Below are 23,649 nucleotides of genomic sequence, written 5' to 3'. Positions count from 1 at the left end.
CAGGAAACCAGTGCCAACCACAGTCTAGAGTCCAGAAGGTCAGTGCCAACCCCAGTCTAGAGTCCACAAGGTCAGTGCCAACTACAGCCGAGAGTCCAGAAGGTCAGTGCCAACCACAGCCTAGAGTCCAGAAGGTCAGTGCCAACCACAGTCTAGAGTCCAGGGATTATGGAAACCCTTCATAATGGGCACAGCGGGTGTACAGACTCAGGAACTCAGTACAGGGATGGTGGGAACCCCTCATAATGGGCACAGCGGGTGTACAGACACAGGAACTCAGTACAGGGATGGTGGGAACCCCTCATAATGGGCACAGAAGAGGGATGGTGGGAACCCCTCATAATGGGCACAGCGGGTGTACAGACACAGGAACTCAGCACAGGGATGGTAGGAACCCCTCATAATGGGCAAAGCACAGGGATGGTGGGAACCCCTCATAATGGGCACAGCGGCTGTGCAGACCCGAGAAGTCAGCAGGGATGGTGGAACCCCTCATAATGGGCAAAGCACAGGGATGGTGGGAACCCCTAATAATGGGCACAGCACAGGGATGGTGGGAACCCCTCATAATGGGCACAGCTGGTGTACAGACTCAGGAACTCAGTACAGGGATGGTGGGAACCCCTAATAATGGGCACAGCACAGGGATGGTGGGAACCCCTAATAATGGGCACAGCACAGGGATGGTGGGAAACCCTCATATTAGGCACAGCACAGGGATGGTGGGAACCCCTCATAACAGGCACAGGGATGGTGGGAACCCCTCATAATAGGCACAGGGATGGTGGGAACCCCTCATATTGGGCACAGCACAGGGATAGTGGGAACCCCTCATATTAGGCACAGCACAGGGATGGTGGGAACCCCTCATAATAGGCACAGCACAGGGATGATGGAACCCCTCATAATGGGCAAAGCACAGGGATGGTGGGAACCCCTCATATTAGGCACAGCACAGGGATGGTGGGAACCCCTCATAATGGGCACAGCGGGTGTACAGACCCAGGAACTCAGCACAGGGATGGTGGGAACCCCTCATAATGGGAACAGCAGAGGGATGGTGGGAACCTCTCATAATAGGCACAGGGATGGTGGGAACCCCTCATAGTAGGCACAGGGATGGTGGGAACCCCTCATAATAGGCACAGCACAGGGATGGTGGGAACCCCTCATAATAGGCACAGCACAGGGATGGTGGGAACCGCTAATAATGGGCACAGCACAGGGATGGTGGAAACTCCTCATAATGGGCACAGCACAGGGATGGTGGGAACCCCTCATAATGGGCACAGGGATGGTGGGAACCCCTCAAAATGGGCACAGGACAGGGATGGTGGGAACCCCTCAAAATGGGCACAGCACAGGGATAGTGGGAACACCTCATATTAGGCACAGCACAGGGATGGTGGTAACCGCTAATAATGGGCACAGGACAGGGATGGTGGGAACCCCTCATAATAGGCGCAGCACAGGGATGGTGGGAACCCCTCATAATGGGCACAGGGATGGTGGGAACCCCTCATAATGGGCACAGCACAGGGAAAGTGGGAACACCTCATATTAGGCACAGCACAGGGATGGTGGGAACCCCTCATAATAGGCACATGGATGGTGGGAACTCCTCATAATGGGCACAGCACAGGGATGGTGGGAACCCCTCATAATAGGCACAGGGATGGTGGGAACCCCTCATAATAGGCACATGGATGGTGGGAACTCCTCATAATGGGCACAGCACAGGGATGGTGGAAACTCCTCATATTAGGCACAGCACAGGGATGGTGGGAACCGCTAATAATGGGCACAGCACAGGGATAGTGGGAACACCTCATATTAGGCACAGCACAGGGATGGTGGGAACCCCTCATAATAGGCACATGGATGGTGGGAACTCCTCATAATGGGCACAGCACAGGGATGGTGGTAACCGCTAATAATGGGCACAGGACAGGGATGGTGGGAACCCCTCATAATAGGCGCAGCACAGGGATGGTGGGAACCCCTCGTAATGGGCACAGCACAGGGATGGTGGTAACCGCTAATAATGGGCACAGGACAGGGATGGTGGGAACCCCTCATAATGGGCACAGCACAGGGATGGTGGGAACCCCTCATAATGGGCACAGGGATGGTGGGAACCCCTCATAATGGGCACAGCACAGGGAAAGTGGGAACACCTCATATTAGGCACAGCACAGGGATGGTGGGAACCCCTAATAATAGGCACAGGGATGGTGGGAACTCCTCATAATGGGCACAGCACAGGGATGGTGGGAACCCCTCATAATAGGCACAGGGATGGTGGGAACCCCTCGTAATGGGCACAGCATAGGGATGGTGGTAACCGCTAATAATGGGCACAGGACAGGGATGGTGGGAACCCCTCATAATAGGCACAGCACAGGGATGGTGGGAACCCCTCATAATGAGCACAGCACAGGGATGGTGGGAACCCCTCATAAAAGGCACAGCACAGGGATGATGGTAACCGCTAATAATGGGCACAGGACAGGGATGGTGGGAACCCCTCATAATAGGCACAGCACAGGGATGGTGGGAACCCCTCATAATGAGCACAGCACAGGGATGGTGGGAACCCCTCGTAATGGGCACAGCACAGGGATGGTGGTAACCGCTAATAATGGGCACAGGACAGGGATGGTGGGAACCCCTCATAATGGGCACAGCACAGGGATGGTGGGAACCCCTCATAATGGGCACAGGGATGGTGGGAACCCCTCATAATGGGCACAGCACAGGGAAAGTGGGAACACCTCATATTAGGCACAGCACAGGGATGGTGGGAACCCCTAATAATAGGCACAGGGATGGTGGGAACCCCTCGTAACAGGCACAGCACAGGGATGGTGGGAACCCCTCATAATAGGCACAGCACAGGGATGGTGGGAACCCCTCGTAATGGGCACAGCACAGGGATGGTGGTAACCGCTAATAATGGGCACAGGACAGGGATGGTGGGAACCCCTCATAATAGGCACAGCACAGGGATGGTGGGAACCCCTCATAATGAGCACAGCACAGGGATGGTGGGAACCCCTCATAAAAGGCACAGCACAGGGATGGTGGGAACCCCTCATAATAGGCACAGCACAGGGATGGTGGGAACCCCTCATAATGAGCACAGCACAGGGATGGTGGGAACCCTTCATAAAGGGCACAGGACAGGGATGGTGGGAACCCCTCATAATGAGCACAGCACAGGGATGGTGAGAACCCTTCACAAAGGGCACAGGACAGGGATGGTGGGAACCCCTCATAAAGGGCCAGGTAGGAGTGACCCTCTATGTACATCAAGTTGACTGTCACAATGCATAACAGAACATGTTGCTCGGGTGCAGATGAGGCATTGCAGCGATCACTACCCTAAGGGCCCCTCATATCCCTCTTCCTGATTGGTTCCTGCGGTCTCATTGAATTTAGAAGTGTATTGTGACTTCAGGGCGTGGCACCGCCTATGGCAGGATCCAGGCCACGCCTCCCCTATCGGAGTATCTGAAATAAGAACTGTCTGTGGCAGCAGCCAATCACAATCCTGCAGTGATCGGATTCTTCCTCTGATGTCATCGCTGGGTATTCTCTATGATGGGTTGTGTTGGCCTCCATAGTCCCGGACACACCCCAGGACCACAAATCCATCCTTTCTTCTGCCTGTAATCCATTTATCTCCATCATGCCCCTCATAGGTGTCAGTGGAAGGTCAGGTGACCTCTGGCTCTGTGGGGGCCGGCCTTGTAATCCCTCCTCAGTACTGGGTGCTGCAGTTCTCTGGTGCCATCTTGTGGCTGAAAATCATACTGCAGATCCATCCACACCTGGGACTGGGAAACTACCATGGGGGAGGGGGGTCATGTAGGGTCAGGTCCCCCCCACAGTTCATATACTGCCATAGACCTGGGGGGTCATGTAGGCTCATGTCCCCCCACAGTTCATATACTGCCATAGACCTGGGGGGGTCATGTAGGGTCATGTCCCCCCACAGTTCATATACTACCATAGACCCGGGGGGTCATGTAGGGTCATGTCCCCCCACAGTTCATATACTACCATAGACCTGGGGGGGTCATGTAGGGTCATGTCCCCCCCAGTTCATATACTACCATAGACCTGGGGGGGTCATGTAGGGTCATGTCCCCCCCACAGTTCATATACTACCATAGATCTAGGGGGGGTCATGTAGGGTTATGTCCCCCCACAGTTCATATACTACCATAGACCTGGGGGGGTCATGTAGGGTCAGGTCCCCCCCACAGTTCATATACTACCATAGACCCGGGGAGTCATGTAGGGTCATGTCCCCCCACAGTTCATATACTACCATAGACCTGGGGGGGTCATGTAGGGTCATGTCCCCCACAGTTCATATACTACTATAGACCTGGGGGGGTCATGTAGGGTCATGTTCCCCCACAGTTCATATACTACCAAAGACCTGGGGGGTCATGTAGGGTTATGTCCCCCCCCACAGTTCATACACTACCATAGATCTAGGGGGGGTCATGTAGGGTTATGTCCCCCACAGTTCATATACTACCATAGACCTGGGGGGGGGTAGGGTCATGTAGGGTCATGTCCCCCCCACAGTTCATATACTACCATAGATCTAGGGGGGGTCATGTAGGGTTATGTCCCCCACAGTTCATATACTACCATAGACCTGGGGGGGGGGTAGGGTCATGTAGGGTCATGTCCCCCCCACAGTTCATATACTACTATAGACCTGGGGGGGGTCATGTAGGGTCATGTCCCCCCCACAGTTCATATACTACCACAGACCTGGGGGGTCATGTAGGGTCATGTCCCCCCCACAGTTCATATACTACCATAGACCTGGGGGGGTCAGGTAGGGTCATGTAGGGTCATGTCCCCCACAGTTCATATACTACCAAAGACCTGGGGGGGGGGTAGTGTCTTTCCCCCCCCCCCACAGTTCATATAATACCATAGACCTGGGGGGGGTCATGTAGGGTCATGTCCCCCCATAGTTCATATACTACCATAGACCTGGGGGGGGGGTCATGTAGGGTCATGTCCCCCCACAGTTCATATAGTACATTAGACCTGGGGGGGTCATGTAGGGTCATGTCCCCCCAAAGTTCATATACTACCATAGACCTGGGGGGGTCATGTAGGGTCATGTCCCCCCAAAGTTCATATACTACCATAGACCTGGTGGGGTCATGTAGGGTCATGTCCCCCCAAAGTTCATATACTACCATAGACCTGGGGGGGTCATGTAGGGTCATGTCCCCCCCACAGTTAATATACTACCATAGACCTGGGGGGGTCCTGTAGGGTCATGTCCCCCCAAAGTTCATATACTACCACAGACCTGGGGGGTCATGTAGGGTCATGTCCCCCCCACAGTTCATATACTACCATAGACCTGGGGGGGTCATGTAGGGTCATGTCCCCCACAGTTCATATACTACCATAGACCTGGGGGGTCATGTAGGGTCATGTCCCCCACAGTTCATATACTACCATAGACCTGGGGGGTCATGTAGGGTCATGTCCCCCCCACAGTTCATATACTACCATAGACCTGGGGGGGGGGTAGGGTCATGTAGTTGTCATGTCCCCCCACAGTTCATATACTACCATAGACCTGGGGGGGTCATGTAGGGTCATGTCCCCCACAGTTCATATACTACCATAGACCTGGGGGGTCATGTAGGGTCATGTCCCCCACAGTTCATATACTACCATAGACCTGGGGGGTCATGTAGGGTCATGTCCCCCCCACAGTTCATATACTACCATAGACCTGGGGGGGGGGTAGGGTCATGTAGTGTCATGTCCCCCCATAGTTCATATACTACAAAAGACCTGGGGGGGGGGTAGGGTCATTTAGTGTCATGTGCCCCCCACAGTTCATACACTACCATAGACCTGGGGGGGGGGGTAGGGTCATGTCCCCCCCACAGTTCATATACTACCATAGACCTGGGGGGGTCATGTAGGGTCATGTCCCCCACAGTTCATATACTACCATAGACCTGGGGGGTCATGTAGGGTCATGTCCCCCCCACAGTTCATATACTACCATAGACCTGGGGGGGTCATGTAGGGTCATGTAGTGTCATGTCCCCCCATAGTTCATATACTACAAAAGACCTGGGGGGGGTAGGGTCATTTAGTGTCATGTGCCCCCCACAGTTCATATACTACCATAGACCTGGGGGGGGGGGGGTCATGTAGGGTCATGTCCCCCCCACAGTTCACATACTACCATAGACCTGGGGGGGTCATGTAGGGTCATGTCCCCCCCACAGTTAATATACTACCATAGACCTGGGGGGGTCATGTAGGGTTATGTTCCCCCACAGTTCATATACTACCATAGACCTGGGGGGTCATGTAGGGTCATGTCCCCCCCACAGTTCATATACTACCATAGACCTGGGGGGGTCATGTAGGGTCATGCCCCCCCCACAGTTAATATACTGCCATAGACCTGGGGGGGAGGGGGGGGTAGGGTCATGTAGGGTCATGTCCCCCCCACAGTTCATATACTACTATAGACCTGGGGGGGTCATGTAGGGTCATGTCCCCCCCACAGTTCATATACTACCAAAGACCTGGGGGGGGGGTAGGGTCATGTAGTTGTCATGTCCCCCCACAGTTCATATACTACCATAGACCTGGGGGGGTCATGTAGTGTCATGTCCCCCCCTAGTTCATATACTACAAAAGACCTGGGGGGGGGGGGTAGGGTCATTTAGTGTCATGTGCCCCCCACAGTTCATATACTACCATAGACCTGGGGGGGGGGTGGGGTCATGTAGGGTCATGTTCCCCCACAGTTCATATACTACCATAGACCTGGGGGGGTCATGTAGGGTCATGTCCCCCCCACAGTTCATATACTACCAAAGACCTGGGGGGGGGGGTAGGGTCATGTAGTTGTCATGTCCCCCCACAGTTCATATACTACCATAGACCTGGGGGGGTCATGTAGTGTCATGTCCCCCCCTAGTTCATATACTACAAAAGACCTGGGGGGGGGGGTAGGGTCATTTAGTGTCATGTGCCCCCCACAGTTCATATACTACCATAGACCTGGGGGGGGGGTGGGGTCATGTAGGGTCATGTTCCCCCACAGTTCATATACTACCATAGACCTGGGGGGTCATGTAGGGTTATGTCCCCCCCACAGTTAATATACTGCCATAGACCTGGGGGGGGGGGGGGTAGGGTCATGTAGGGTCATGTCCCCCCCACAGTTCATATACTACTATAGACCTGGGGGGGTCATGTAGGGTCATGTCCCCCCCACAGTTCATATACTACCAAAGACCTGGGGGGGTAGGGTCATTTAGTGTTATGTCCCCCCCACAGTTCATATACTACCATAGACCTGGGGGGGTCATGTAGGGTCATGTCCCCCCACAGTTCATATACTACCATAGACCTGGGGGGGGGGGGGGTCAGGTAGGGTCATGTCCCCCCACAGTTCATATACTACCATAGACCTGGGGGGGTCATGTAGGGTCATGTCCCCCCACAGTTCATATACTACCATAGACCTGGGGGGGTCATGTAGGGTCATGTCCCCCCACAGTTCATATACTACCATAGACCTGGGGGGGGGGGGTCAGGTAGGGTCATGTAGTGTCATGTCCCCCCACAGTTCATATACTACCATAGACCTGGGGGGGGGGTCATGTAGGGTCATGTCCCCCCATAGTTCATATACTACCATAGACCTGGGGGGGGGTCATGTAGGGTCATGTAGGGTCATGTCCCCCCCACAGTTCATATACTACCATAGACCTGGGGGGGGGGGGGGGTCATGTAGGGTCATGTCCCCTCACAGTTCATATACTATCATAGACCTGGGGGGGTCATGTAGGGTCATGTCCCCCCCCCACAGTTCATATAGTACATTAGACCTGGGGGGGTCATGTAGGGTCATGTCCCCCCCACAGGTCATATACTACCATAGACCTGGGGGGGTCATGTAGGATCACCTTCCTAGTCTCCCGGGATTCCCCTGCCTCCATCCTAGTCTATTTGTGGTCCCCCTCCCAGGCCTGTCCCCTATTCCTGGCTCACCTTCCTAGTATCCCGGGATTCCCCTGCCTCCATCCTAGTCTATTCGTGGTCCCCCTCCCAGGTCTGTCCCCTATTCCTGGCTCACCTTCCTAGTATCCCGGGATTCCCCTGCCTCCATCCTAGTCTATTCGTGGTCCCCCTCCCAGGTCTGTCCCCTATTCCTGGCTCACCTTCCTAGTATCCCGGGATTCCCCTGCCTCCATCCTAGTCTATTCGTGGTCCCCCTCCCAGGTCTGTCCCCTATTCCTGGCTCACCTTCCTAGTCCCCCGGGATTCCCCTGCCTCCATCCTAGTCTATTCGTGGTCCCCCTCCCAGGTCTGTCCCCTATTCCTGGCTCACCTTCCTAGTCTCCCGGGATTCCCCTGCCTCCATCCTAGTCTATTCGTGGTCCCCCTCCCAGGTCTGTCCCCTATTCCTGGCTCACCTTCCTAGTATCCCGGGATTCCCCTGCCTCTATCCTAGTCTATTCGTGGTCCCCCTCCCAGGTCTGTCCCCTATTCCTGGCTCACCTTCCTAGTATCCCGGGATTCCCCTGCCTCCATCCTAGTCTATTCGTGGTCCCCCTCCCAGGTCTGTCCCCTATTCCTGGCTCACCTTCCTAGTATCCCGGGATTCCCCTGCCTCTATCCTAGTCTATTCGTGGTCCCCCTCCCAGGTCTGTCCCCTATTCCTGGCTCACCTTCCTAGTATCCCGGGATTCCCCTGCCTCCATCCTAGTCTATTCGTGGTCCCCCTCCCAGGTCTGTCCCCTATTCCTGGCTCACCTTCCTAGTCTCCCGGGATTCCCCTGCCTCCATCCTAGTCTATTCGTGGTCCCCCTCCCAGGTCTGTCCCCTATTCCTGGCTCACCTTCCTAGTCTCCCGGGATTCCCCTGCCTCCATCCTAGTCTATTTGTGGTCCCCCTCCCAGGCCTGTCCCCTATTCCTGGCTCACCTTCCTAGTATCCCGGGATTCCCCTGCCTCTATCCTAGTCTATTTGTGGTCCCCCTCCCAGGCCTGTCCCCTATTCCTGGCTCACCTTCCTAGTATCCCGGGATTCCCCTGCCTCCATCCTAGTCTATTCGTGGTCCCCCTCCCAGGTCTGTCCCCTATTCCTGGCTCACCTTCCTAGTATCCCGGGATTCCCCTGCCTCCATCCTAGTCTATTCGTGGTCCCCCTCCCAGGTCTGTCCCCTATTCCTGGCACACCTTCCTAGTCTCCCGGGATTCCCCTGCCTCCATCCTAGTCTATTCGTGGTCCCCCTCCCAGGTCTGTCCCCTATTCCTGGCTCACCTTCCTAGTATCCCGGGATTCCCCTGCCTCTATCCTAGTCTATTCGTGGTCCCCCTCCCAGGTCTGTCCCCTATTCCTGGCTCACCTTCCTAGTATCCCGGGATTCCCCTGCCTCCATCCTAGTCTATTCGTGGTCCCCCTCCCAGGTCTGTCCCCTATTCCTGGCTCACCTTCCTAGTATCCCGGGATTCCCCTGCCTCTATCCTAGTCTATTCGTGGTCCCCCTCCCAGGTCTGTCCCCTATTCCTGGCTCACCTTCCTAGTATCCCGGGATTCCCCTGCCTCCATCCTAGTCTATTCGTGGTCCCCCTCCCAGGCCTGTCCCCTATTCCTGGCTCACCTTCCTAGTATCCCGGGATTCCCCTGCCTCCATCCTAGTCTATTCGTGGTCCCCCTCCCAGGTCTGTCCCCTATTCCTGGCTCACCTTCCTAGTATCCCGGGATTCCCCTGCCTCTATCCTAGTCTATTCGTGGTCCCCCTCCCAGGTCTGTCCCCTATTCCTGGCTCACCTTCCTAGTCTCCCGGGATTCCCCTGCCTCCATCCTAGTCTATTCGTGGTCCCCCTCCCAGGTCTGTCCCCTATTCCTGGCTCACCTTCCTAGTATCCCGGGATTCCCCTGCCTCTATCCTAGTCTATTCGTGGTCCCCCTCCCAGGTCTGTCCCCTATTCCTGGCTCACCTTCCTAGTCTCCCGGGATTCCCCTGCCTCCATCCTAGTCTTTTCGTGGTCCCCCTCCCAGGCCTGTCCCCTATTCCTGGCTCACCTTCCTAGTATCCCGGGATTCCCCTGCCTCCATCCTAGTCTATTCGTGGTCCCCCTCCCAGGTCTGTCCCCTATTCCTGGCTCACCTTCCTAGTATCCCGGGATTCCCCTGCCTCCATCCTAGTCTATTCGTGGTCCCCCTCCCAGGTCTGTCTCCTATTCCTGGCTCACCTTCCTAGTATCCCGGGATTCCCCTGCCTCCATCCTAGTCTATTCGTGGTCCCCCTCCCAGGTCTGTCCCCTATTCCTGACTCACCTTCCTAGTCTCCCGGGATTCCCCTGCCTCCATCCTAGTCTATTCGTTGTCCCCCTCCCAGGTCTGTCCCCTATTCCTGGCTCACCTTCCTAGTCTCCCGGGATTCCCCTGCCTCCATCCTAGTCTTTTCGTGGTCCCCCTCCCAGGTCTGTCCCCTATTCCTGGCTCACCTTCCTAGTATCCCGGGATTCCCCTGCCTCCATCCTAGTCTATTCGTGGTCCCCCTCCCAGGTCTGTCCCCTATTCCTGGCTCACCTTCCTAGTATCCCGGGATTCCCCTGCCTCCATCCTAGTCTATTCGTGGTCCCCCTCCCAGGTCTGTCCCCTATTCCTGGCTCACCTTCCTAGTCTCCCGGGATTCCCCTGCCTCCATCCTAGTCTATTCGTGGTCCCCCTCCCAGGTCTGTCCCCTATTCCTGGCTCACCTTCCTAGTATCCCGGGATTCCCCTGCCTCTATCCTAGTCTATTCGTGGTCCCCCTCCCAGGTCTGTCCCCTATTCCTGGCTCACCTTCCTAGTATCCCGGGATTCCCCTGCCTCCATCCTAGTCTATTCGTGGTCCCCCTCCCAGGTCTGTCCCCTATTCCTGGCTCACCTTCCTAGTATCCCGGGATTCCCCTGCCTCTATCCTAGTCTATTCGTGGTCCCCCTCCCAGGTCTGTCCCCTATTCCTGGCTCACCTTCCTAGTATCCCGGGATTCCCCTGCCTCCATCCTAGTCTATTCGTGGTCCCCCTCCCAGGTCTGTCCCCTATTCCTGGCTCACCTTCCTAGTCTCCCGGGATTCCCCTGCCTCCATCCTAGTCTATTCGTGGTCCCCCTCCCAGGTCTGTCCCCTATTCCTGGCTCACCTTCCTAGTCTCCCGGGATTCCCCTGCCTCCATCCTAGTCTATTCGTGGTCCCCCTCCCAGGTCTGTCCCCTATTCCTGGCTCACCTTCCTAGTATCCCGGGATTCCCCTGCCTCCATCCTAGTCTATTCGTGGTCCCCCTCCCAGGCCTGTCCCCTATTCCTGGCTCACCTTCCTAGTATCCCGGGATTCCCCTGCCTCCATCCTAGTCTATTCGTGGTCCCCCTCCCAGGTCTGTCCCCTATTCCTGGCTCACCTTCCTAGTATCCCGGGATTCCCCTGCCTCTATCCTAGTCTATTCGTGGTCCCCCTCCCAGGTCTGTCCCCTATTCCTGGCTCACCTTCCTAGTCTCCCGGGATTCCCCTGCCTCCATCCTAGTCTATTCGTGGTCCCCCTCCCAGGTCTGTCCCCTATTCCTGGCTCACCTTCCTAGTATCCCGGGATTCCCCTGCCTCTATCCTAGTCTATTCGTGGTCCCCCTCCCAGGTCTGTCCCCTATTCCTGGCTCACCTTCCTAGTCTCCCGGGATTCCCCTGCCTCCATCCTAGTCTTTTCGTGGTCCCCCTCCCAGGCCTGTCCCCTATTCCTGGCTCACCTTCCTAGTATCCCGGGATTCCCCTGCCTCCATCCTAGTCTATTCGTGGTCCCCCTCCCAGGTCTGTCCCCTATTCCTGGCTCACCTTCCTAGTATCCCGGGATTCCCCTGCCTCCATCCTAGTCTATTCGTGGTCCCCCTCCCAGGTCTGTCTCCTATTCCTGGCTCACCTTCCTAGTATCCCGGGATTCCCCTGCCTCCATCCTAGTCTATTCGTGGTCCCCCTCCCAGGTCTGTCCCCTATTCCTGACTCACCTTCCTAGTCTCCCGGGATTCCCCTGCCTCCATCCTAGTCTATTCGTTGTCCCCCTCCCAGGTCTGTCCCCTATTCCTGGCTCACCTTCCTAGTCTCCCGGGATTCCCCTGCCTCCATCCTAGTCTTTTCGTGGTCCCCCTCCCAGGTCTGTCCCCTATTCCTGGCTCACCTTCCTAGTATCCCGGGATTCCCCTGCCTCCATCCTAGTCTATTCGTGGTCCCCCTCCCAGGTCTGTCCCCTATTCCTGGCTCACCTTCCTAGTCTCCCGGGATTCCCCGGCCTCCATCCTAGTCTTTTCGTGGTCCCCCTCCCAGGTCTGTCCCCTATTCCTGGCTCACCTTCCTAGTATCCCGGGATTCCCCTGCCTCCATCCTAGTCTATTCGTGGTCCCCCTCCCAGGTCTGTCCCCTATTCCTGGCTCACCTTCCTAGTATCCCGGGATTCCCCTGCCTCCATCCTAGTCTATTCGTGGTCCCCCTCCCAGGTCTGTCCCCTATTCCTGGCTCACCTTCCTAGTATCCCGGGATTCCCCTGCCTCCATCCTAGTCTATTCGTGGTCCCCCTCCCAGGTCTGTCCCCTATTCCTGGCTCACCTTCCTAGTATCCCGGGATTCCCCTGCCTCCATCCTAGTCTATTCGTGGTCCCCCTCCCAGGTCTGTCCCCTATTCCTGGCTCACCTTCCTAGTATCCCGGGATTCCCCTGCCTCCATCCTAGTCTATTCGTGGTCCCCCTCCCAGGTCTGTCCCCTATTCCTGGCTCACCTTCCTAGTATCCCGGGATTCCCCTGCCTCCATCCTAGTCTATTCGTGGTCCCCCTCCCAGGCCTGTCCCCTATTCCTGGCTCACCTTCCTAGTCTCCCGGGATTCCCCTGCCTCCATCCTAGTCTATTCGTGGTCCCCCTCCCAGGTCTGTCCCCTATTCCTGGCTCACCTTCCTAGTATCCCGGGATTCCCCTGCCTCCATCCTAGTCTATTCGTGGTCCCCCTCCCAGGTCTGTCCCCTATTCCTGGCTCACCTTCCTAGTATCCCGGGATTCCCCTGCCTCCATCCTAGTCTATTCGTGGTCCCCCTCCCAGGTCTGTCCCCTATTCCTGGCTCACCTTCCTAGTCTCCCGGGATTCCCCTGCCTCCATCCTAGTCTATTCGTGGTCCCCCTCCCAGGTCTGTCCCCTATTCCTGGCTCACCTTCCTAGTCTCCCGGGATTCCCCTGCCTCCATCCTAATCTATTCGTGGTCCCTCTCCCAGGTCTGTCCCCTATTCCTGGCTCACCTTCCTAGTCTCCCGGGATTCCCCTGCCTCTATCCTAGTCTATTCGTGGTCCCCCTCCCAGGTCTGTCCCCTATTCCTGGCTCACCTTCCTAGTATCCCGGGATTCCCCTGCCTCCATCCTAGTCTATTCGTGGTCCCCCTCCCAGGTCTGTCCCCTATTCCTGGCTCACCTTCCTAGTCTCCCGGGATTCCCCTGCCTCCATCCTAGTCTATTCGTGGTCCCCCTCCCAGGTCTGTCCCCTATTCCTGGCTCACCTTCCTAGTATCCCGGGATTCCCCTGCCTCCATCCTAGTCTATTCGTGGTCCCCCTCCCAGGCCTGTCCCCTATTCCTGGCTCACCTTCCTAGTATCCCGGGATTCCCCTGCCTCCATCCTAGTCTATTCGTGGTCCCCCTCCCAGGTCTGTCCCCTATTCCTGGCTCACCTTCCTAGTATCCCGGGATTCCCCTGCCTCTATCCTAGTCTATTCGTGGTCCCCCTCCCAGGTCTGTCCCCTATTCCTGGCTCACCTTCCTAGTCTCCCGGGATTCCCCTGCCTCCATCCTAGTCTATTCGTGGTCCCCCTCCCAGGTCTGTCCCCTATTCCTGGCTCACCTTCCTAGTATCCCGGGATTCCCCTGCCTCTATCCTAGTCTATTCGTGGTCCCCCTCCCAGGTCTGTCCCCTATTCCTGGCTCACCTTCCTAGTCTCCCGGGATTCCCCTGCCTCCATCCTAGTCTTTTCGTGGTCCCCCTCCCAGGCCTGTCCCCTATTCCTGGCTCACCTTCCTAGTATCCCGGGATTCCCCTGCCTCCATCCTAGTCTATTCGTGGTCCCCCTCCCAGGTCTGTCCCCTATTCCTGGCTCACCTTCCTAGTATCCCGGGATTCCCCTGCCTCCATCCTAGTCTATTCGTGGTCCCCCTCCCAGGTCTGTCTCCTATTCCTGGCTCACCTTCCTAGTATCCCGGGATTCCCCTGCCTCCATCCTAGTCTATTCGTGGTCCCCCTCCCAGGTCTGTCCCCTATTCCTGACTCACCTTCCTAGTCTCCCGGGATTCCCCTGCCTCCATCCTAGTCTATTCGTTGTCCCCCTCCCAGGTCTGTCCCCTATTCCTGGCTCACCTTCCTAGTCTCCCGGGATTCCCCTGCCTCCATCCTAGTCTTTTCGTGGTCCCCCTCCCAGGTCTGTCCCCTATTCCTGGCTCACCTTCCTAGTATCCCGGGATTCCCCTGCCTCCATCCTAGTCTATTCGTGGTCCCCCTCCCAGGTCTGTCCCCTATTCCTGGCTCACCTTCCTAGTCTCCCGGGATTCCCCTGCCTCCATCCTAGTCTATTCGTGGTCCCCCTCCCAGGTCTGTCCCCTATTCCTGGCTCACCTTCCTAGTATCCCGGGATTCCCCTGCCTCCATCCTAGTCTATTCGTGGTCCCCCTCCCAGGTCTGTCCCCTATTCCTGGCTCACCTTCCTAGTCTCCCGGGATTCCCCGGCCTCCATCCTAGTCTTTTCGTGGTCCCCCTCCCAGGTCTGTCCCCTATTCCTGGCTCACCTTCCTAGTATCCCGGGATTCCCCTGCCTCCATCCTAGTCTATTCGTGGTCCCCCTCCCAGGTCTGTCCCCTATTCCTGGCTCACCTTCCTAGTATCCCGGGATTCCCCTGCCTCCATCCTAGTCTATTCGTGGTCCCCCTCCCAGGTCTGTCCCCTATTCCTGGCTCACCTTCCTAGTATCCCGGGATTCCCCTGCCTCCATCCTAGTCTATTCGTGGTCCCCCTCCCAGGTCTGTCCCCTATTCCTGGCTCACCTTCCTAGTATCCCGGGATTCCCCTGCCTCCATCCTAGTCTATTCGTGGTCCCCCTCCCAGGTCTGTCCCCTATTCCTGGCTCACCTTCCTAGTATCCCGGGATTCCCCTGCCTCCATCCTAGTCTATTCGTGGTCCCCCTCCCAGGTCTGTCCCCTATTCCTGGCTCACCTTCCTAGTATCCCGGGATTCCCCTGCCTCCATCCTAGTCTATTCGTGGTCCCCCTCCCAGGCCTGTCCCCTATTCCTGGCTCACCTTCCTAGTCTCCCGGGATTCCCCTGCCTCCATCCTAGTCTATTCGTGGTCCCCCTCCCAGGTCTGTCCCCTATTCCTGGCTCACCTTCCTAGTATCCCGGGATTCCCCTGCCTCCATCCTAGTCTATTCGTGGTCCCCCTCCCAGGTCTGTCCCCTATTCCTGGCTCACCTTCCTAGTATCCCGGGATTCCCCTGCCTCCATCCTAGTCTATTCGTGGTCCCCCTCCCAGGTCTGTCCCCTATTCCTGGCTCACCTTCCTAGTCTCCCGGGATTCCCCTGCCTCCATCCTAGTCTATTCGTGGTCCCCCTCCCAGGTCTGTCCCCTATTCCTGGCTCACCTTCCTAGTCTCCCGGGATTCCCCTGCCTCCATCCTAATCTATTCGTGGTCCCTCTCCCAGGTCTGTCCCCTATTCCTGGCTCACCTTCCTAGTCTCCCGGGATTCCCCTGCCTCTATCCTAGTCTATTCGTGGTCCCCCTCCCAGGTCTGTCCCCTATTCCTGGCTCACCTTCCTAGTATCCCGGGATTCCCCTGCCTCCATCCTAGTCTATTCGTGGTCCCCCTCCCAGGTCTGTCCCCTATTCCTGGCTCACCTTCCTAGTATCCCGGGATTCCCCTGCCTCCATCCTATTCTATTCGTGGTCCCCCTCCCAGGCCTGTCCCCTATTCCTGGCTCACCTTCCTAGTCTCCCGGGATTCCCCTGCCTCCATCCTAGTCTATTCGTGGTCCCCCCTCCCAGGTCTGTCCCCTATTCCTGGCTCACCTTCCTAGTCTCCCGGGATTCCCCTGCCTCCATCCTAGTCTATTTGTGGTCCCCCTCCCAGGTCTGTCCCCTATTCCTGGCTCACCTTCCTAGTATCCCGGGATTCCCCTGCCTCCATCCTAGTCTATTCGTGGTCCCCCTCCCAGGTCTGTCCCCTATTCCTGGCTCACTTTTCCAGTCTTTTCCTTAGTTTTTCTGCCCCGCCTGTATCCTATATCTAGTTCTACCCTTTGCCCTCCCAGTTCTCTGGGGCCAATTTCTCCTTCTGGCTCCTTCTCCTCCCAGGTGTTTCCCTAATTCCTGGCTCCTCCCCCAGTCCACCTCCTAGGTCTGTCCCCAATTCCCTCCCTAGTCTGTATCTGGATTCCCCTCCTTAGTCTACTCCTGGTGTCCTCTGGAGACCTCCCCTCCCCCCATATCTAGGTGTGCAGTGTTTATATCAGACTTGAGCAGATTGCAGCCCCGGGGCCACATCCGGCCCCTTGTCTGTCCCTATCCGGCCCTCAATGTCTCTCAGAGAGGCTCACTGACAACCATTACTCCCCGAGTCCTCTATGTAATATTATTACGCCTCAGTCATGATGTCATCTCCTAGTGATGTCATCTCCTAGCGTCTCCTCTATATTATTACGCCTCAGTCATGATGTCATCTCCTAGCGTCTCCTCTGTATTATTACGCCTCAGTCATGATGTCATCTCCTAGCGTCTCCTCTATATTATCACGCCTCAGTCATGATGTCATCTCCTAGCGTCTCCTCTGTATTATCACGCCTCAGTCATGATGTCATCTCCTAGCGTCTCCTCTGTATTATTACACCTCAGTCATGATGTCATCTCCTAGCGTCTCCTCTGTATTATTACGCCTCAGTCATGATGTCATCTCCTAGCGTCTCCTCTGTATTATTACACCTCAGTCATGATGTCATCTCCTAGCGTCTCCTCTGTATTATTACGCCTCAGTCATGATGTCATCTCCTAGCGTCTCCTCTGTATTATTACACCTCAGTCATGATGTCATCTCCTAGCGTCTCCTCTGTATTATTACGCCTCAGTCATGATGTCATCTCCTGGCGTCTCCTCTATATTATTACACCTCAGTCATGATGTCATCTCCTAGCGTCTCCTCTGTATTATTACGCCTCAGTCATGATGTCATCTCCTAGCGTCTCCTCTATATTATTACGCCTCAGTCATGATGTCATCTCCTAGCGTCTCCTCTATATTATTACGCCTCAGTCATGATGTCATCTTCTAGCGTCTCCTCTATATTATTACGCCTCAGTCATGATGTCATCTCCTAGTGATGTCATCTCCTAGTGTCTCCGCTATATTATTACACCTCAGTCATGATGTCATCTCCTAGCATCTCCTCTGTATTATTACGCCTCAGTCAGATGTCATCTCCTAGCGTCTCCTCTATATTATTACACCTCAGTCATGATGTCATCGCCTAGCGTCTCCTCTGTATTATTACGCCTCAGTCATGATGTCATCTCCTAGCGTCTCCTCTATATTATTACACCTCAGTCATGATGTCATCTCCTAGCGTCTCCTCTGTATTATTACGCCTCAGTCATGATGTCATCTCCTAGCGTCTCCTCTATATTATTACACCTCAGTCATGATGTCATCTCCTAGCGTCTCCTCTGTATTATTACGCCTCAGTCATGATGTCATCTCCTAGCGTCTCCTCTATATTATTACGCCTCAGTCATGATGTCATCTCCTAGCGTCTCCTCTATATTATTACACCTCAGTCATGATGTCATCTCCTAGCATCTCCTCTGTATTATTACGCCTCAGTCATGATGTCATCTCCTAGCGTCTCCTCTATATTATTACACCTCAGTCATGATGTCATCTCCTAGCGTCTCCTCTGTATTATTACGCCTCAGTCATGATGTCATCTCCTAGCGTCTCCTCTATATTATTACACCTCAGTCATGATGTCATCTCCTAGCGTCTCCTCTATATTATTACACCTCAGTCATGATGTCATCTCCTAGCGTCTCCTCTATATTATTACACCTCAGTCATGATGTCATCTCCTAGTGATGTCATCTTCTAGTGTCTCCTCTATATTATTACACCTCAGTCATGATGTCATCTCCTAGCGTCTCCTCTATTATTACGCCTCAGTCATGATGTCATCTCCTAGTGATGTCATCTCCTAGCGTCTCCTCTATATTATTACGCCTCAGTCATGATGTCATCACCTAGTGATGTCATCTCCTAGCGTCTCCTCTATATTATTACGCTTTGGTTATGGTGTCACCTGTTTGTGTCTCCTCCAGGAACTGGTGTGCGTACATCATGACCCGGACCGTCACCTGTATAGTAGAAGATGGCGTTGAGACATACGTGAAGCCGGAGTACCAGCCGTGTGTGTGGGGGCAGCTACAATGTCCGCGCACTGTCATGTGAGTATCATACTCTAGATTGTGAGCTCTGAGGGTCAGAAATCTGCATTTTTATTGGGAATGTAAGAAAAGCTCCCAGTCCTTTCTGTTGTATTTATATTTGATGTTGTTATTATAGGTGGTATCCCATAGCTGAACTGTTCTTACTGGTGGGCTCTGTGTGACACTGGGATGGTCCAGGTGTATAGTTGGGTTGGTGGTGTCATTGGGAAAGCCTAGGTCTATAGTTGGGTTGGTGGTGTCATTGGGACAGGCTAAGTCTATAGTTGGGTTGGTGGTGTCATTGGGAAAGCCTAGGTCTATAGTTGGGTTGGTGGTGTCATCGGGACAGACTAGGTCTATAGTTGGGTTGGTGGTGTCATTGGGAAAGCCTAGGTCTATAGTTGGGTTGGTGGTGTCATTGGGACAGGCTAGGTCTATAGTTGGGTTGGTGGTGTCATTGGGACAGGCTAGGTCTATAGTTGGGTTGGTGGTGTCCTTGGGACAGACTAGGTCTATAGTTGGGTTGGTGGTGTCATTGGGAAAGCCTAGGTCTATAGTTGGATTGGTGGTGTCATTGGGAAAGCCTAGGTCTATAGTTGGGTTGGTGGTGTCATTGGGACAGGCTAGGTCTATAGTTGGGTTGGTGGTGTCATTGGGACAGGCTAGGTCTATAGTTGGGTTGGTGGTGTAATTGGGACAGGCTAGATCTATAGTTGGGTTGGTGGTGTCATTGGGACAGGCTAGGTCTATAGTTGGGTTGATGGTGTCATTGGGAAAGCCTAGGTCTATAGTTGGGTTGGTGGTGTCCTTGGGACAGACTAGGTCTATAGTTGGGTTGGTGGTGTCATTGGGAAAGCCTAGGTCTATAGTTGGGTTGGTGGTGTCATTGGGACAGGCTAGGTCTATAGTTGGGTTGGTGGTGTCATTGGGACAGGCTAGGTCTATAGTTGGGTTGGTGGTGTCATTGGGACAGGCTAGATCTATAGTTGGGTTGGTGGTGTCCTTGGGACAGACTAGGTCTATAGTTGGGTTGGTGGTGTCATTGGGAAAGCCTAGGTCTATAGTTGGGTTGGTGGTGTCATTGGGACAGGCTAGGTCTATAGTTGGGTTGGTGGTGTCATTGGGACAGGCTAGGTCTATAGTTGGGTTGGTGGTGTAATTGGGACAGGCTAGATCTATAGTTGGGTTGGTGGTGTCATTGGGAAAGCCTAGGTCTATAGTTGGGTTGGTGGTGTCATTGGGACAGGCTAAGTCTATGGTTGGGTTGGTGGTGTCATTGGGAAAGCCTAGGTCTAAAGTTGGGTTGGTGGTGTCAATGGGACAGGCTAGGTCTATAGTTGGGTTGGTGGTGTTATTGGAACAGGCTAGGTCTATAGTTGGGTTGGTGGTGTCATTGGGAAAGGCTAGGTCTATAGTTGGGTTGGTGGTGTCAATGGGACAGGCTAGGTCTATAGTTGGGTTGGTGGTGTTATTGGGACAGGCTAGGTCTATAGTTGGGTTGGTGGTGTCATTGGGACAGGCTAGGTCTATAGTTGGGTTGGTGGTGTCAATGGGACAGGCTAGGTCTATTGTTGGGTATGTGGTGTCATTGGGACAGGCTAGGTCTATAGTTGGGTTGGTGGTGTCTTTGGGATGGGCCCTCTATATGGTGGGGTCTGTATGACTGTGATGTCCTGGTTTATAGTTGGGTTGGTGGTGTCATTGGGACAGGCTAGGTCTATAGTTGGGTTGGTGGTGTCTTTGGGATGGGCCCTCTATATGGTGGGGTCTGTATGACACTGGGGTAGGTCTGGCTTACTGTTGGGTTGGTGGTGTTATTGGGATGGACCCTTTATTTGATGGGGCCTGTATGAGTCTGGGATAGGACTGATTTACTGTTGGGTTGGTGATGCCATTGGGACAGGCCCTTTATATGGTGGACACCCCACAGATCACACACTCTAGAAGGGATCACCCTAAGGACATCCCATCCTATTATGGACCCCCCACAGATCACACATTGTAGATGGGATCACCCTAAGGACATCCCATCCTACTATGGACCCCCCACAGATCACACATTGTAGATGGGATAACCCTAAGAACATCTCGTCTCACTATGGACCCCCACAGATCACACACTGTAGATGGGATCACCCTAAGAACATCTCATCCCACTATGGACCCCCACAGATCACACACTGTAGATGGGATCACCCTAAGAACATCTCATCCCACTATGGACACCCCACAGATCACACACTGTAGATAGGATCACCCTGAGAACATCTTTTCTCACTATGGACACCCCACAGATCACACAGTGTAGATGGGATCACCCTAAGAACATCTCTACCCACTATGGACCCCCCACAGATCACACACTGTAGATGGGATCACGCTAACAACATCTCGTCCTACTATGGACCCCCCACAGATCACACACTGTAGATGGGATCACCCTAAGAACATCCCATCCCACTATGGACACCCCACAGATCACACACTGTAGATGGGATCACCCTAAGAACATCCCATCCCACTATGGACACCCCACAGATCACACACTGTAGATGGGATCACCCTAAGAACATCCCGTCCCACTATGGACACCCCACAGATCACACATTGTAGATGGGATCACCCTAAGAACATCCCATCCCACTATGGACCCCCACAGATAAAACACTGTAGATGGGATCACCCTAAGAACATCCCATCCCACTATGGACAACCCACAGATCACACACTGTAGATGGGATCACCCTAAGAACATCTCATCCCACTATGGACCCCCCACAGATCACACACTGTAGATGGGATCACCCTAACAACATCCCATCCCACTATGGACCCCCCACAGATCACACACTGTAGATGGGATCACCCTAACAACATCCCATCCCACTATGGACCCCCCACAGATCACACACTGTAGATGGGATCACCCTAAGAACATCTCTACCCACTATGGACCCCCCACAGATCACACACTGTAGATGGGATCACCCTAAGAACATCCCATCCCACTATGGACACCCCACAGATCACACACTGTAGATGGGATCACCCTAAGAACATCCCGTCCCACTATGGACCCCCCACAGATCACACATTGTAGATGGGATCACCCTAAGAACATCTCGTCCCACTATGGACCCCCACAGATCACACACTGTAGATGGGATCACCCTAAGAACATCTCGTCCCACTATGGACACCCCACAGATCACACACTGTAGATGGGATCACCCTAAGAACATCTCGTCCCACTATGGACCCCCCACAGATCACACACTGTAGATGGGATCACCCTGAGAACATCTCGTCCCACTATGGACCCCCCACAGATCACACACTGTAGATGGGATGACCCTAAGAACATCCCATCCCACTATGGACACCCCACAGATCACACACTGTAGATGGGATCACCCTAAGAACATCCCATCCCACTATAGACACCCCACAGATCACACACTGTAGATGGGATCACCCTAAGAACATCCCGTCCCACTATGGACCCCCCACAGATCACACATTGTAGATGGGATCACCCTAAGAACATCTCGTCCCACTATGGACACCCCACAGATCACACATTGTAGATGGGATCACCCTAAGAACATCTCGTCCCACTATGGACCCCCCACAGATCACACACTGTAGATGGGATCACCCTGAGAACATCTTGTCCCACTATGGACCCCCCACAGATCACACACTTTAGAAGGGATCACCCTAAGGACATCCCATCCTACTATGGACCCCCCACAGATCACACATTGTAGATGGGATCACCCTAAGAACATCTTGTCCCACTATGGACCCCCACAGATCACACACTGTAGATGGGATCACCCTAAGAACATCTCGTCCCACTATGGACCCCCCACAGATCACACATTGTAGATGGGATCACCCTAAGAACATCTCGTCCCACTATGGACCCCCCACAGATCACACATTGTAGATGGGATCACCCTGAGAACATCTTTTCTCACTATGGACACCCCACAGATCACACACTGTAGATGGGATCACCCTAAGAACATCCCATCCCACTATGGACCCCCACAGATCACACATTGTAGATGGGATCACCCTAAGAACATCCCATCCCACTATGGACCCCCGCAGATAAAACACTGTAGATGGGATCACCCTAAGAACATCCCATCCCACTATGGACACCCCACAGATCACACATTGTAGATGGGATCACCCTAAGAACATCTCTACCCACTATGGACACCCCACAGATCACACATTGTAGATGGGATCACCCTAAGAACATCCCATCCCACTATGGACACCCCACAGATCACACACTGTAGATGGGATCACCCTAAGAACATCTCGTCCCACTATGGACACCCCACAGATCACACACTGTAGATGGGATCACCCTAAGAACATCCCATCCCACTATGGACCCCCACAGATCACACACTGTAGATGGGATCACCCTAAGAACATCCCATCCCACTATGGACCCCCCACAGATCACACACTGTAGATGGGATCACCCTAAGAACATCTCGTCCCACTATGGACCCCCACAGATCACACATTGTAGATGGGATCACCCTGAGAACATCCCATCCCACTATGGACCCCCCACAGATCACACACTGTAGATGGGATCACCCTAAGAACATCTTGTCCCACTATGGACCCCCACAGATCACACATTGTAGATGGGATCACCCTGAGAACATCCCATCCCACTATGGACCCCCCACAGATCACACATTGTAGATGGGATTACCCTAAGAACATCCCATCCCACTATGGACAACCCACAGATCACACACTGTAGATGGGATCACCCTAACAACATCTTGTCCCACTATGGACCCCCCACAGATCACACACTGTAGATGGGATCACCCTGAGAACATCTTTTCTCACTATGGACACCCCACAGATCACACATTGTAGATGGGATCACCCTAAGAACATCCCATCCCACTATGGACACCCCACAGATCACACACTGTAGATAGGATCACCCTGAGAACATCTTTTCTCACTATGGACACCCCACAGATCACACATTGTAGATGGGATCACCCTAAGAACATCTCGTCCCACTATGGACCCCCCACAGATC

General features: G+C 54.3%; 1 protein-coding gene across 1 annotated transcript in view; it reads left to right on the top strand.

The window, feature by feature from the left end:
* The window catches only part of LOC149435483 (EMILIN-1-like), a 96,577-nt gene that overhangs the window by 10,155 nt on the left and 62,773 nt on the right, over positions 1–23,649 (top strand). Inside the window, exon 2 of the mRNA XM_089662618.1 lies at positions 18,447–18,572. Within this exon, the coding sequence (XP_089518744.1) occupies positions 18,447–18,572 (126 nt within the window). The remainder of the gene's footprint in view (positions 1–18,446; positions 18,573–23,649) is intronic.

Source organism: Staurois parvus, unplaced genomic scaffold, assembly GCF_062004578.1.
Source record: "Staurois parvus isolate SC_StPar_1 unplaced genomic scaffold, SC_StPar_1.0 ptg001501l, whole genome shotgun sequence".
Lineage (NCBI taxonomy): Eukaryota > Metazoa > Chordata > Amphibia > Anura > Ranidae > Staurois > Staurois parvus.
Note: the sequence above shows the minus strand (reverse complement) of the source record. Positions and strands in the feature narration are given on the sequence as shown.